The 15,065-nt window shown below is 33.0% G+C and overlaps 2 protein-coding genes across 4 annotated transcripts; one reads left to right on the forward strand and one right to left on the reverse strand.

Moving 5' to 3' along the window:
• Nucleotides 97-2,776, forward strand: LOC105164664 (protein IQ-DOMAIN 1). 2 transcript variants are annotated; one of them, XM_011083374.2, is made up of 6 exons: nucleotides 97-185; nucleotides 259-415; nucleotides 992-1,252; nucleotides 1,436-1,663; nucleotides 1,746-1,859; nucleotides 1,941-2,776. In XM_011083374.2, the coding sequence occupies exons 2-6, from the start codon at nucleotides 350-352 to the stop codon at nucleotides 2,589-2,591; spliced, it is 1,320 nt and encodes a 439-aa protein (XP_011081676.1). In that variant the 5' UTR covers nucleotides 97-185; nucleotides 259-349; the 3' UTR covers nucleotides 2,592-2,776. The 2 variants fall into 2 exon arrangements, with proteins under 2 accessions (XP_011081676.1, XP_011081675.1); XM_011083373.2 differs by having other exon boundaries at nucleotides 107-415.
• On the reverse strand, nucleotides 2,901-6,022 carry LOC105165045 (cytochrome P450 711A1). Of its 2 annotated transcripts, none has more exons than XM_020694933.1 (5): nucleotides 5,644-6,022; nucleotides 4,553-4,705; nucleotides 3,658-4,432; nucleotides 3,434-3,529; nucleotides 2,901-3,338 (listed from the first exon to the last, which is right to left on the reverse strand). In XM_020694933.1, the coding sequence occupies exons 1-5, from the start codon at nucleotides 5,898-5,900 to the stop codon at nucleotides 2,982-2,984; spliced, it is 1,638 nt and encodes a 545-aa protein (XP_020550592.1). In that variant the 5' UTR covers nucleotides 5,901-6,022; the 3' UTR covers nucleotides 2,901-2,981. The 2 variants fall into 2 exon arrangements, with proteins under 2 accessions (XP_020550592.1, XP_011082223.1); XM_011083921.2 differs by having other exon boundaries at nucleotides 2,901-3,311; nucleotides 5,644-6,017.

Raw genomic sequence — 15,065 nt, forward strand, 5'->3', positions numbered from 1 at the left:
CTCGCGGGGGGCTCCCCCCCACCCCCCCCCCCCCCCCAAACTCCCAAACTCACTCTTTGTAGCATAAATGCCCATATTTAAGTTTTATTCTTTTGAAGCAGAAATTTTTTACAGCTCTTAAAAGCTCTGGTCCTCTCTATGTGTGGTTGCCTATCAGTTGCTTCACAGATACCATTAACCCACATGTACTCTTCTTCTTTTTCATTTTCTCTCCTTTTTTCTTGCTTTTGATTCTTCATTTTCATTTTGTCTCTTCAGCTCTGTTTCAAAGGTGTCTTTTTTGCTCCTCTGAGAAGCTTGCTTCAAACATCAGAAGGAAGATTGTTATCCAAAGTACTTCATTTTTCAAATGGGGGCTTCAGGCAAATGGGTTAAAGCATTGATAGGACTCAAGAAACCTGATAAAGATGACCATGTAAGCTTAAATACTCTGTCAACAAAGATTCAATCTTTTGAGTTCTTGATTGCATTTAGTAGTGGGTGATGGTTCCATTTATTTTTCCACTTCAATGATATTTGACATCTTTCTTGTTCTTTACTTCATTTATCAAATTACAAGTTTAAATGTCTGCACATTTGTACACGGGTTCTTCTCTTGATTTTTTCTTTTTATTATGAATGTTTACTAAAAATCCATCCTTCTGCCAACCATAACGTATATCAATTGAAAAGCTGAGGTTTAATGATCGCTATTGTACATATCTGTTGGTGTGGGTAACATATTTTACTTCATTCATAGTAATTTGCGTTAATCTATGCCGCATTACGCTTGTTCATGCGAATGTTGACTCAGAATCCAATGTTCCTGCTTCCTGTAACTCAAAATGTAGAAAACAAATTTTACATAGTTTATGGTATGGGTATGCATTTTGGACTAAAAAGGTACAAGCTTTAACGGTTGCTGATGCATACATTCCCTAATACTTGATCTCTGTGTTGAATCTTTTATGCCTTTGCTAAAATTTTCCCTTTTTGACTGCTACTTTTAAAGGAAAAAGTTGGTGGAAAGGGCAAGAAATGGAGGATATGGAGGAGTTCATCAGGAGATCTTGGTGGGTCCTCGTGGAAAGGTTTCAAAAGAAATGGGGGAACAATTGGTGGGTCAGATTTCTCTTCTGATTCTTCATCTGTGAATAATGATGCTTTCACTGCTGCTGTAGCAACTGTTGTGAGGGCTCCTCCTAAAGATTTCAGAGTTGTGAGGCAAGAATGGGCTGCTATTAGAATCCAAACAGCATTCAGAGGATTCTTGGTGAGTTCTTCAGTGGGGTTTCTTTTGAAGAAAATCTAGCTTTTCATACATGAAATATATTTTTATGCCACTTTGTAGGTTTTCAACTTCTTTTTTCAGACTTCTTTTGATGAAATATTATGAATTCTTTCCCATTTCACTTGAATGATTAATTCCTTATTTGTTGGTGGGTGAATAATTTAGGCAAGAAGAGCTTTAAGGGCTTTGAAAGGATTGGTGAGACTTCAAGCCATAGTCCGTGGCAGGCAGGTTCGGAAACAAGCTGCTGTAACTCTTAGGTGCATGCAAGCTCTTGTTCGTGTACAAGCCCGGGTCAGAGCTCGTCGTGTTCGTATGTCTGTAGAGGGACAAGCCGTGCAGAAGGTGCTGGATGAACGCCGGGCAAAGGATGAGCTCTTGAAACAGGCTGAGGTAGATTCCATTGTCATTCTATTCATTATATTATCAAATCTTTCCTCCGTACACAAACTTCATTTTTGCTGGAATATTTCAGCAAGGGTGGTGTGATAGCAGAGGAACCTTGGAAGAGGTTAAGGCAAAGATACAAATGAGGCAAGAAGGAGCTTTCAAGAGAGAGAGAGCTCTTGCATACTCTCTAGCACAGAAGGTATTTTGAGCAGTCAAATTCACCTTTGTACTTCTCCTCCTGCGTTTCAACACTACATTCATTTTCTTTTTTCTTTGGCAGTGGAAACCAAGCCAAAGTACTGGTTCCAGCACGCATTTTTCTGTACCATCACTAAAAAACCAAGAACTTGATAAGAATAGCTGGGGCTGGAGCTGGCTGGAAAGATGGATGGCGGCAAAGCCTTGGGAAAATAGATTAATGGAACAAACCAATTCTGAACCTGTGGAGACAACTCCATTATCTAGGACCTGCCGGGAAATTAATTGCAAACTGAAAGATTTCAAAGGAAACCCTTCTCGGTTGTCTGAACCTAGTTCAGTGAAAGTAAGGAAGAACAATGTCACGACAAGGATATCTGCAAAACCTCCACTGGTTGCACAAGCTACCCACTCGTCGTCCAGTCCAAGTTCTGATTTCAGGCACGATGAGAGCTCGGCTTCATCTTCAATATTAACAACCACAACTCCAGTTTCTGGGAACACCACTTCAGATAGAACAGAAGAAACCAGCAGCAGGCCAAACTATATGAACATGACAGAAGCTACCAAGGCAAAGCAGAGAAGAAATAGAATTCAAAGGCAGTCCATGGATGAATTTCAGTTTCTTAAAAAGTCGGTGGCATTCAGTAATGGGGATTCAAAGAGCAGTGCTGGCTCTGATCCTTACAAGTTCTCGTCAAGGAAGTTGACAGATAAAGAGGGTGGCTTGTAGAACTAACCTTAATATTTGTCTTGAATTTACAACAGCTTGTTGTTGTTATGTTAAGAAGTGTGTAACCAGATGGTGTCTGAAATGAGGACTTAAGGTATGATTGAATTCTGCATCTGTAAAGTTGTAAGTTAAGATTTTTGGATCGTTTTACATGCTATTCACCTGGTAAGATTTGTTTGGAGTAATTTCCCATACATTGTTTGCAAGAATTGAATTTCATGTGCTTCTCGTTTATGAGCAAATCTCGGCATTTGTAATGTGTATTAATGGAATGAAATAGAAGGTCTGCTCTAAAGCCGGAATCCTATGTTAGTAGAACGTATCATCAATGTTCTTTGAAACTACACCTTTTATTATTTGAGGTGATGCAAACATCTGTTTTCACAACTTCTATGCACGTTTTATGGCTTGAACCTTTACTCCATGTTTGAAGTTAAGTACTATGCCATAGTCAAATTCTAAAGGATTTTCCATCTGTGGAGAATGCCGGAATACATATTTTCTGTATAGATGAATCATAGAAAGTTTAAGTTCCTGCAAGGAGAATTTCTGTCCAATGCATGCTCGAGGCCCTATTCCAAATGGAATGTTGGCATAAGGATGCCTTCTTTTTTCCTCCTCACCATTTGAATCAAACCTCTCTGGTCTGAACTTCTCTGGTTCAGGGAAATGTTTTGGATCTTTTGCTAGAACTCCAAGAGCCAACCACACCCATGTCCCCTGCAAGAGAATGAGTCCCTCAAAAGGCTTTGATTATTTAGCAGAAAAAGAAAGAAGAGTTCAACCTCTTCTCTATAATCTGAATAGTGCACAAAAGCTACGAAGGAAAACAGTGGTTTTACCTTTGGGAGGACATAACCTCCAATAGTAACTTCTGCTGATGTTTCTCTGGCGACTAAGGGAGAGACGGTGTAGAACCTCATTGATTCTTTAATCACCTAGAGACCAAGAAAGACGAGATTTACAATGTGACGACGTTCTCATATATTGCATAAACTAGAGATATATTCGGTAACTTTCCAAGTTACTCTGATATTGCCGAGAAACAAACACATAGAAAACCTACCTGATCAAGATACGGAAACTTGTGTTGAAGATCATGGGCTGTAGGCATCTGATCATGAGGACCAAATGCATCAATCTCTTCTAACACCTTTTTCTCAACTTCTGGATGACAAGCAACCAGATAAATAATACTAGATAATGTAAATGATGTAGTTGCTGATCCAGCCAATAGGTGCTCATAAGTTACTGCACTGATATAATCTGGTGTGAAGACATTCTTTGCAGCTGTCTCTGACTCTCTTGCTCTGAGTATAAGTGAAAGGAAATCTTTAGAGCCACGGTCATTCTCGTTCATTCTATTCTTGACAATCTCATCAAGACGGTGACTCAAATTCTGGTTCGTTCGATCAACTTTGCAGTCCATTGTGCCTGGTATTCTCTTGAGAATCTGGCGGAATGGTTCCTGGACAATAGGAATGAGCAGGCCTAATATGATTGAAAGTGAGCCAGATAAATCCATCTTAAGCTGCGTCGTAGCATAAATGTGCTGATTGATGAATTCTTGGACCTGATCATTTTCACGTTTACTAAACACTTCATTGAGAGAACCATGGCCTGATTTTGTCTTGGAGAGGCCAAAATCCACCCCGAACGCAGCTTGTCCAATCACATCCGTGGCTAATTTGAGGGAGAGGTCAGAAAAAGTAAATTCTTTAGAATCAAGATTTTGAGTAGCAGATTCAATGAATTCTTGCATGGTAGGAACCAGCTTGGCAAGATGAGATGGCTGGTAAACAGATAGTATTGTGTTTCGCATCGTCGACCATCTAGCATCCCTGGATTAATATCGTGCACAACGAAAAACATCTTACAGTTAGGTCATTTGAAACGCTTGAACAACATTGCATCAATACTGATAACATGTATACTCTCATCCCTTAGTTCCATTAACGTACCTAGTGAAGAATAGGCCTTTCTGATGAAGAGGGGAGGCAGCTATAGGAGATGGGATGCTTCTGTTGGAGATGTACTTGAATTGCTTTATACCAACTTCCCTGCAGAGTTCTGCATCTGCTACAATTACTAGTGGTTGTCTGCCCATGTGAAACCTGTTTTTAAACACAACTATCAGTTGAGTCTATCTCATGTTGGATCATTTTCAGACAGTAACAATACAGGCCTGGCAGATGTTTGCCTATCCCTTTTCAACAAAATATACCACCTATTTTTAAAGTTTTCATATCTATATCCATCATCTTCAAATCTGAAAACCTATTTTGTTGTTGAATTTTGATAATTAATTAGTGAATAATTAATTTGATTCATAATCATGATTACCTATTTTCAAATTTTACGATAATCTACTAATGTAAAAACAATTAAAATTCACTAATTTATTTAATAATAATTCATTGATAACATAATCTAATATAATTTCATATCTCCAACACCAAAAATTTGTAGGTAATATATCCACAAGAAATTAGATAATAAATTCTCATCTTAAATTATAAATTATTTGACTAGCCTGATATAGACAAAGTAATAATACCCAGAAATCAACATTCTATAATTAGAAACATATTTCCAGTCCAAGAAATTAGCATTTCTAATTACTCTTTCAAATATAATCTCAGTTCCATTAAAAACTGAATGCAAAAAATAAGAAAACAACACAAATAAGAATGAAAATGAAAAGAATACAACCGAATGGAACTCTTATGAATTCAGACGAACAGATTTACCATTCAGTTTATTACCAAAACAAGAAATAGAAGATGAAACAGCAGAGCTGCCGAGGAATGACCTTTACGTTAATTGTGAAAGGACGTAAACTAGTTCAAAGGTCAATGTCAACACACAAAGCCTAACAACTTTCTTGCTCATCATTCTTCACTTTGAACAACTAACTCCCTATTATCCACTATTAAACATTCAGAAGCCTCATCTAACCTTTGACCACAAGAAAAAAGAGGGTTCTTGTACAACATATGATCAACCAAAGCAATGAGTTACGATTTTGACCAAGAAAAGTTGAGACACAAACCTGAAAATAGGACCATATTGCTTGGCAAGAATGGAGAAGAGGTCAGGGCCATACTTAGCAAGCAAAGGAAGGTGTCCGAGTAAGGGCATTGCGGGAGGGCCAGGCACTTTTCTAACACCCCAATAAGGTTCATAGAAGTAGACCAAGAATCCTGCTACAACTGCTAAAATTGTGAATATTGTCGATAATACAGGTGCCCAGATGAAGGGTTCTGCCGCGTGTGTGAATTGCTGAACAACTGCTGCTAAAAGCTCCATTCTTGAGAGAAGAAAGAAGAGGGGAATGAGAGGGAGACAGCGATGACGCTTTGATTCTTATAGCATCAATCAGGTCTTTGACTGTGTGTGAGTAATATTGTGGAATGGGAGTTTGATTGGCGTAATATTATATTATATTGGGGAGATTGTGGAATGGTGGTAATATGGAGAAATGGTGGGGTCCTGAACATAATTTTGGTAAGTGTTTGTCAGTCTTTCTACTGTATGAATGCCGGTAATAGTTGTGGGTTTTGACAAGAATCTTACGTTTGCGCACACACAACACAACTCAATCATTTCCACTACTTGGGACAAGATTTTATTGGAGTTGCTATTAGTGATTGGGGTTTGGTTTTGCAACTTAGTCACATCTCATATTTGAGTTCTCCACAGAAGCTTCAACTTTGACAAAATCTTCCCCAACTTGGGATGCTTCATCATCATACCATCTTGCATGCTTCCTTTGAATCTCATCACTTTGTCCAAGACTTGTTGTCACGAAATTTGAATTCAAAATCTCTTATTAATTTAATAAATTCATTAAGAAACTTAGTTATACAAAAATATTTAATAATATTTGATATTTTTTTATAACTATAAATCAATAAATATTGTCGTAACATGATTCTCTTTCACAGCGCATCAAGTTAAAGGGCATCTTATGCGCAAAAGATCATATAGTACCATTTTAGGTGGTCCATAAACAAAGAATAATTTGTCTATGGTTTATAGAAAATGTTCTCCTCTATCTTAAGCTAAACGATTTGTGCAGACAGATAACATCATGGGAGTATCAAAATGTTTGGCTTGACTATGAATTTTGCTTTAGATTCCCCCACCTTAGTTTTGTCTTGTTATTGGATATGCCCATTTTTGGACCATGTGAAATCCAATTAATCTTTGCTAACTTTCACTAGTTGACTAATACCTAATCCAATATAAGACAACAACATAAATGATTTTCTTATGATAAATAATACCTTTGGATTAGATATGGCACGAGGTCAACAACAATTAGGTGCAACCCAACTTCTAGTGAAGTTTTGAGAAGGCGATAAAATTGAAATGTTTTGTCATTTTTATTGACAACGATAAATAATTGGTTCAAATTAACACCATATCAAAATTAAACAAACTAACCCAAAAGAAGGAACCGAACATGTCCAACAATCTTCCTCGGCCGTTCCTAAACCTCGATCAAGAATGTACCTTATTCATGTCAATCCTTGAATATGATGATCCACCACCCCCAGTGCATTGCGGGCTGGTGATGCAGGCAATCGAATGCAGCAAATGTTCAAGATTTTGTGAAACATGTATTGCTTATATTATTGATTTGTGTTTTTTATGCTCTCACACAGTTAAACACTTTAATTTCAAAATTTGGTAATGAAATCTTGAGCTATAAACCACTAAACTATCCCATAAGGTACCTTATAAGATTGGCCGGTTGGAATGTTATACAATGGTAAAGAATGTAGAAACATCTCGAGATCTTTTCGGGAGGCATTGGACGCTTCTTAAGATGGAGAGGCCCACGTGTGTTGCTGGACTCTTAGAGGAAGGAGACCACACTATCCATCTTTTGGGCCATACCTTTTAATGGGCCTAAAACTGGGCTTTTTCTACAGAGTGGATGTCAAGCCCAGTTCTCATTGGGCTTTTTATTCATGATTTACATGCATCCAATTTTTTTTCCGTTTATCCTTTGTTCAGTGAATAAACTATAATTATATCATAATCAGTATTGAAATATAATAATAGCTCATACATGGGTGGGAGTCGAACAGATAACCTTATAGTCATATAGAGCCTCAACTTCACCAATTAAGTTAGGTCTCATCAGTTCAAGACAGTAATTATTTAGTAAATTTATTCATCACTAATCAATATTTTTTAAAAAAAAAAAAAAGAATAAAATATAATAGTTTAGGTGAAAAAGAAAAGGTGTGAGACAAGCTTGTGATGTGTCTAGTATTAGCAAGTAATAAAATGAATATTAGTAAGGTAGATAGTGATTGTCTGAATCAGATTCATTTGGGTCAAAGATTCAAATACAAGGAATAAGAATCCTAACTTATAAATATATAGATAGATAGTGTGGGTGTGGGTGTGGGTGTGGGTTATATAGGAATTAATATAAGATTGGAAAGTGGAGATGAGGAAGTAATAAAGCAGCAAAAACATCAAAATATATCATCACTCCCATAAAGTTGTTCCACATATAATGGTTCTCATACCATTTGCATTTGCTGACGTAACCATTTCCACTTTCAACAACTATTCATTCTTCCATTTTTCACTTTATTCACATACATGGAATAAATAGTACAACCATTCATTTTTATTTTTTTATTATTCTTTTACTTTTCAGGTTAAGTCTTTAATTAATTCTCATGTAAAAAGTTGATACGTATATATGTATGGGGGAATAGGCAATGAGGGAGTAGTGAAATCTGAATCATAGGAGGAGGGAGGGGGTGGTGCCATTTTCGTAAAAATTGAGGAAGAAAACAAAGGAAACAACAGCATCATATCATATGTTTGCAAAATGGGCGGGCAATAATACATCAATGTACTTCGCATCATCATCTTCCAATTTTTACCTATTTATTATTGTCCCACAAACAATATTTACTGAGAGAAAGAGACAAGGAGAAAGTGTCATTGGGTGTGCGTCACCCATGTGTACCCTCTTGGGTCAACTGCCTTTAACCCAAATCCAACGGCGCCGACAGTTTACGATTTCTGGAAATCATCATCACTTCACTTGTTCGCATCATTGCAAATCAAAAATTTATTTTTAATTTGTGTTTAGGATGTCAATTTCTTACAATTTTTTTTTTTTGTTTTTTGAGTTCAGCTCTCTAGAAAATATTTTAATTTCTAATTAAGTTCTCATTTATTTTTTTAAAAATATTAATTATTCATCTCGATCGATCATATCTCAACAAATATATCAATATAACTAATAATAATAAATAAATTAAAATAAAAAAATGTGATCACGCTAATTTTAACACATTAATTTTAAATATATTGGTAATGAAATGAGTGAATACCACATACAACCTAAGAAGATTAAACTATGAATTGAATCCCACGTACTTACAAATTACAACATTTGTTTTTTTGTTAGCAATTTGAGGGCACACGTAACGTGCAATTCTAAAACCCTAATCACTCACATGATTTATGGCCCCCGCCCATATATACCTCATCTCTACCCTGCTTCCTCATTCCATTCAATCCACACAAATAAATTAATTAATTAATAAATAAACCTTTTTTTTCTTTTAATAAAAGGAAAAAGAAAAAAGAAAAAACAAACAAGTTTGATTTGATATGTGAAGTGATGTAATGAATGACAGAAAGAAAGAGGATGATTGATATATATATATGTGATGTTGGGACATAAACTTGCATGGTGACCATTATTTACTTTAGCTAACTCAACTACACTAACACATATAGGATTTTTATGATGTTTTCTTGGAGAACTATATATATGTGTCAAAATCATATTCTCGCTTTCGGTCGATGAACACTGTGAAAAATGATGCACTATGTTTGTTTTCATTTTTATTTTCAAATTATTTTCGAGATAAGTTACAATATATTTAATGTTTGTCATCATTCAAAAACACCTTAATTATATATTTTTAATTGTTTTAGCATAAATACATATATATACATAAATATATATAAAAAAGATATAATTTGACAATGAATAATAATTTTTATCTCCCAAAACACAACATTAATATTGAGGACTGAACCTAATTAGCTATACATGGGGGGGGAGGGGGGGCTATCATGTATCAATCATAATTAGAGGGATAATAATTATTAGATTTGACATTAAAAGAGTACTATGAAAGGGATAAGAATATAAAAATTATTGAATAATATTCCATGAAAGGGATAAGAATATAAAAATTATTGAATTCTTGAATATTCCATTAATGAATACTATAATGTTAGAGAACTTTGATGTGGCAAACCACTGATAGCTAACTATGGTTAAGTGTTCAAGTTGGATTTGATATACGAATATGGATTATATATCATATCATTACATGCATGTTTGTGTAATAACTACACCAAATGTCTACGAAATTCTTAAAAATTAGTTATGCTAAGTGGGCATTGAATATCGGAACATTTTCCTCCAATCAACACAATAATGCTCGAAAATTTGAGGAAATGAATATAAATAATTTATGCAAGTGCCCATTCATCATTCATCATTATATTTGACTTAACCAATTATGTAATAAATAATTAACCCAAAAACACTAAGTTTAGTGATAAAAAAATGGAACTTTTATTTTTGTTAAAAAAACAAAGTGTGTTAATCTTAACTACAATAATTATGTAATATTATTTTTTAATAACCTTATTTCATTCGGATACTCGTGAGCTTCTTTGTAAAAACTTATAATTGAATACATTAATTTTTATAATTTTTAATGTAAATTTAATTAGACATGACAAAGAAATGACAAATTCACAAAAAAAATTGATCATTTAACAAAGGTACAACCAACAATTGGAATATAAATTCTCCCTAGAAAAATTAAAAAAAAAAAAAAAAAGAAACATAAATTTCATGGTTATTTTGTGTGTTTGGGAACCCTGGTCAAGTGGGGCCCCACTTATTCGTATGATGTAATCATTTTCATATTAAAAGGATGAATAAACATATATATGTCCCCGTGGCAGACACCAAATTTAGCACCATCAACGGCTGAGGTTGAAGGGTTGCAAGACTTTGATGCACAAATTGCACGTTGGCATTCTATGGTGGGCCCTCATCTCCCCAGCACGAACGAAGCCCTCCTCTTCCTCTTCCCCTCCATTATTCCTCACACACACTGGACTACTCTTCAAACCCATTCTTTCAAAAGAAAAAAAAAATTACATGAATAGCTGTAAATCAACTCATATATTATTATAATATTCAATATATATAAATTTAAAATAAATTAAATATATATTCATAAAACTCAAACGCATAATTTCGGTCTTTGTACTAAAACTTTAATGTCACTGCTCAAGTAATTAATTATTGGTTTCAAACCCATTTTCAATACCCAATTTTTTTATAAAAAATTAAAAGAATTTGGACAGTTGAAAACAATTAATTGTGATTATTGCATCATATGTCACACACCACCTAATTATTCTATCATTTAATTCAACAAGATTAATTAATGCGCCCACCTCACACAACCACTTACCATCATCATTCATCTCTTAATTATATATATATATATATATATATATATTATAATTTCACATTTTATAAAATGTTCTCTTCTTACAACCTCATTTGTTTTTTTTTTAATTTTTTTTTGTTAATTATTATTGAGATATTAATGGACAAAGTAAATGTTGAACTTGCTATTTCCAGTCATTCAATCATCAGAATAATTATATCTTCATTGATTATTTTATAAAGATATAATTTATTTCAGAATTATTATTTTCTCATTTAATTAAAATAGAATACCATTAATCACACAACACTGCTTTGGTAGCAATAATGCAAAAAGAACATAAAGTTTTACTTATTAAGTATCATACAATATATTGGTGGCTGATCAAACACGAGCTACGATATTCAAATGGGGTGAGTACAAAGTATAGTATGTTTTCTGAACAAACCACGTGGTGGACTCCCACTGGCTGAATTCTCATGCGTTTTTATTTATTCAAACATCATGCATTATTAAATTTGATATAATCGTACGTAAATTTTTTATAATATAAAAAATTACACATAGTACCTTTTAAATTTATTTTTATCTAATAAATAAATTGTTTCGTTGGTCAAAAAATTTATATTTATCATGACAGCTTATTATAATTTATTGTAGGTCAAACAAAATTCTTGTGAGCAAACTATTCTTATGCATCTCTACTATGAATGTATAATTTAACATTTTGCATCACTTTCATCGAAAAAGACAAGACGCACGACACAACGGGTCATAAATATTTATGTGCTAAAAGAATAATACCAAATATTATTTTTATCTATGTTGAACATTCATGGACCATCATCAAAACATGATTTCATGTATATGATAATTTATTTAAAGAAAATATCTATATCATATAATTTATTCTCAATCATAATTAAATAACAATATTAAATACACATCTCATAAAGCAACTTCAAATAAAGTGAAAATGAAGGAAGGAAGACAGCAGTGTACTACTGCGTCTCCACAGAAAGTCCACGATCTACGTCCTGCCAGTGCCAGGACACTGGAATGGCCGCCATTTGTCTACATGCGACGTAGGAATGACGTGGACTGCTCAGTGATGACGTCACATGTGGTCCCGCTTCGTATTTACATACTTCAACGTGGCCCACATTGGACACATCAGATGTATGCAACGACGTCATCACGGACATTGCTGGCCCTGTCCGCTCAATGGGGTCCACCTCCACTTTTCTAAGGGTGCGTTTGGCAGCAGAGATCACTCGCCTATTTCCAACAAAATCAATTTTTATTAATTCAAGTATCTCAATTTCTTTAACTAAAATTTGCGAAAGATCCTGATTATACCAAACACGTCCTTTAAGAAGAGTATTTGAGTGCTCGATCAGATAATATTTTTATTTAAATTAAATTAATCTTACTATATATAACATACGTATTATATAATTAATTATTTTTTAAAATTATCTTATGTTTATTATATAATTAAATTGAATTTGAATTAAAAATTCTTGAGGAGAGAAGGTAGGGTGGATCTTGAATTGAAGCGTAGCCATATGGAAGTCTTAGACTGCTCGCACTTCCCCCCATGAAAATTGATGTGTGATTGTGTATGTGGTCAACCCACTTAATCATTTTTTAAAATACACATTAATTTTTTTAAAAAAATAAAAAGGCCCCTAACGTCGGCCAAAAGGCTGGTTCTCATATTTTTATTATTTTTCCAAAAAAAATAATAATATATTTTTTGATCCTTGGGAATTGGAACACTGTTGTAGCTTTGCTTTCATTATTGCAAGAGAGTTTTGACCTATTTTTTATTTTTTTAACTAATCAAGTAACTTGCGATTTAATTTAATCATAGTAAGTTGGATTTGGGGATGGGATTTGTCTTTTCCGAATGTTTACATACTAATGGCCAAAATTCATTTTAGTACCTAATTTTTTATTTTAATTTTAAAATAGTTTCTATTTTTTTCACCTACTTTAAATTAGTCCTTCCACAAAGTGATATTCCTATAGTACCATTATGGAACTTTTTTTCTTTTTCTTTTCTGTTTTTACATAAAATTATTTATCAGTCACTTTTTATATTTAATTATAATTAGGTCCTTATATTTTTAACCTTAGAAAAATATAATATTTCAATTGAGAATAATTTATGTTGGCCAATTAATCAGATAATAACTTGATTAATGATATATTAATATAATGAGGTTATCGAATTTTCAAATAAAGCAACATTTGAATAAATAAGTTGGAGAAAAATATTCGAATAAAAAAATTCTAGAATTAAAACATAAATAAATAAATAATATGTCAGTTAATATTGAAGAATGGGGTATATAAAATTTCTTATTTATTCGGGCATTCTTTTATTTAAAAAATTCAATAAACTCATGATAACTAGGCTGATATATCATTAATCAAATTATTATCTATATTTTTATATAATTGAAGATTATCATTTTGTTGTCTTCAATATTTTTTTCTTGCCATTTTTTTATTTTTTAAATTATTTTATTAATTTGTATTTTTCAATTTCTTCTCAACTTTTGTTTCTCTTTTTCTTGTCTCCCTCTTTTTCAAACAATTTCTCATAACTCTCATCTATTTTTTTAATACTTTTTATTTATTCAATTAAAATTTTATATTTTTAAAAATAATAACTAGCTTTTTTAAATTCAAAATTAAATATGCACAAACATCTGAATAATTATGCAATAATAATTATTTTCTAAGCTAACGTACGATGGACCAAATTACACTGCAAAATAAAAAGTGAAGCACTAAAATAATTCTCTATAAAAAATAATTTTTTTATAAGAGTAATATAAGAAAATTACCCCTTGAAAGGATTATTTTAAATTCAATGAAAAGATAGAAATTATTTTAAAGTTGAAGTTAAATGTCGGGGTTAAAATGAAGTATATCCACTTACTAATAGTTGGGTTAATTAATTATAGTATGATGGTTAATTAACATTAATTAAACAAGATAATTAAGATGTGAGAACCAAGAAGCAGATCCATGGGATCTTTCTCTTTTGTCATGTAGCACCAACTTGTCGCATTATATTATCTTTGCTTACGTCTCCCCATGCCGCACACCACCATTTTACTATTCCTCTTTATTATTAACCTCTTTTCTTTATTATTTTATATTATAATTGAGTTACTTTTACCCCACCGTATACATATACCAATCATATACACATTGATTTGGATCCAGGTACTATTCGGCTTAGAACCAATATAGGTGGTGATCTGATTCAAATTCAAGTATGATTTGACATGTATCTCGAACTGAATCAGTGATGGTCGATTTGTGCACATAATTTGTTAAGCGAGTTAAAGTGGTTTTTAATTAAAATCGTCCAACATTTAAGTCAATTTAGGATATAAAGTTATACAGAGTTCGGTTAAGCGATCTTGTTAGAAAGTAAATTCTCGTGTAATAAATGCATATATATCAAATAGCACTCCAATTACTTATTGGGTTTTAGGTATTAGAATTGGTATGAATCATGTGCAACAGGACAATTATCGGGTAAGTATTAAATCAATAATTGTTCAAAATAGGTTGTTGAGTCAAGTGGGTTAGATTGCAACTGGCTCGATAAGAAACATACGAATCTATTTTGGCCATTGTCTCATTTCTTTGAAGATATTTATGTTCTTTTGTAAGTTTAGTGGGGTTTTCACGCATATTTTACGATGTAATCAAGAAATACTAGTTTTTTCTTGATTAATTTAAATTATATTTAAATATTTTAGGGGGTGTTAAAATTAAAAAATCATATGTATTAATAAAAATACACACACAATTAGTCAAAATGATCTTGTTCTATTGAAGAATTATTTCATGTGAAATAGAAAAATACCTTGAAAAATTAACCCCAACCGGAACCCCCCCCCCCCCCCCCCCTCCC

This window comes from Sesamum indicum, linkage group LG6 (assembly GCF_000512975.1).
Source record: "Sesamum indicum cultivar Zhongzhi No. 13 linkage group LG6, S_indicum_v1.0, whole genome shotgun sequence".
NCBI classification, from domain to species: Eukaryota; Viridiplantae; Streptophyta; class Magnoliopsida; order Lamiales; family Pedaliaceae; genus Sesamum; species Sesamum indicum.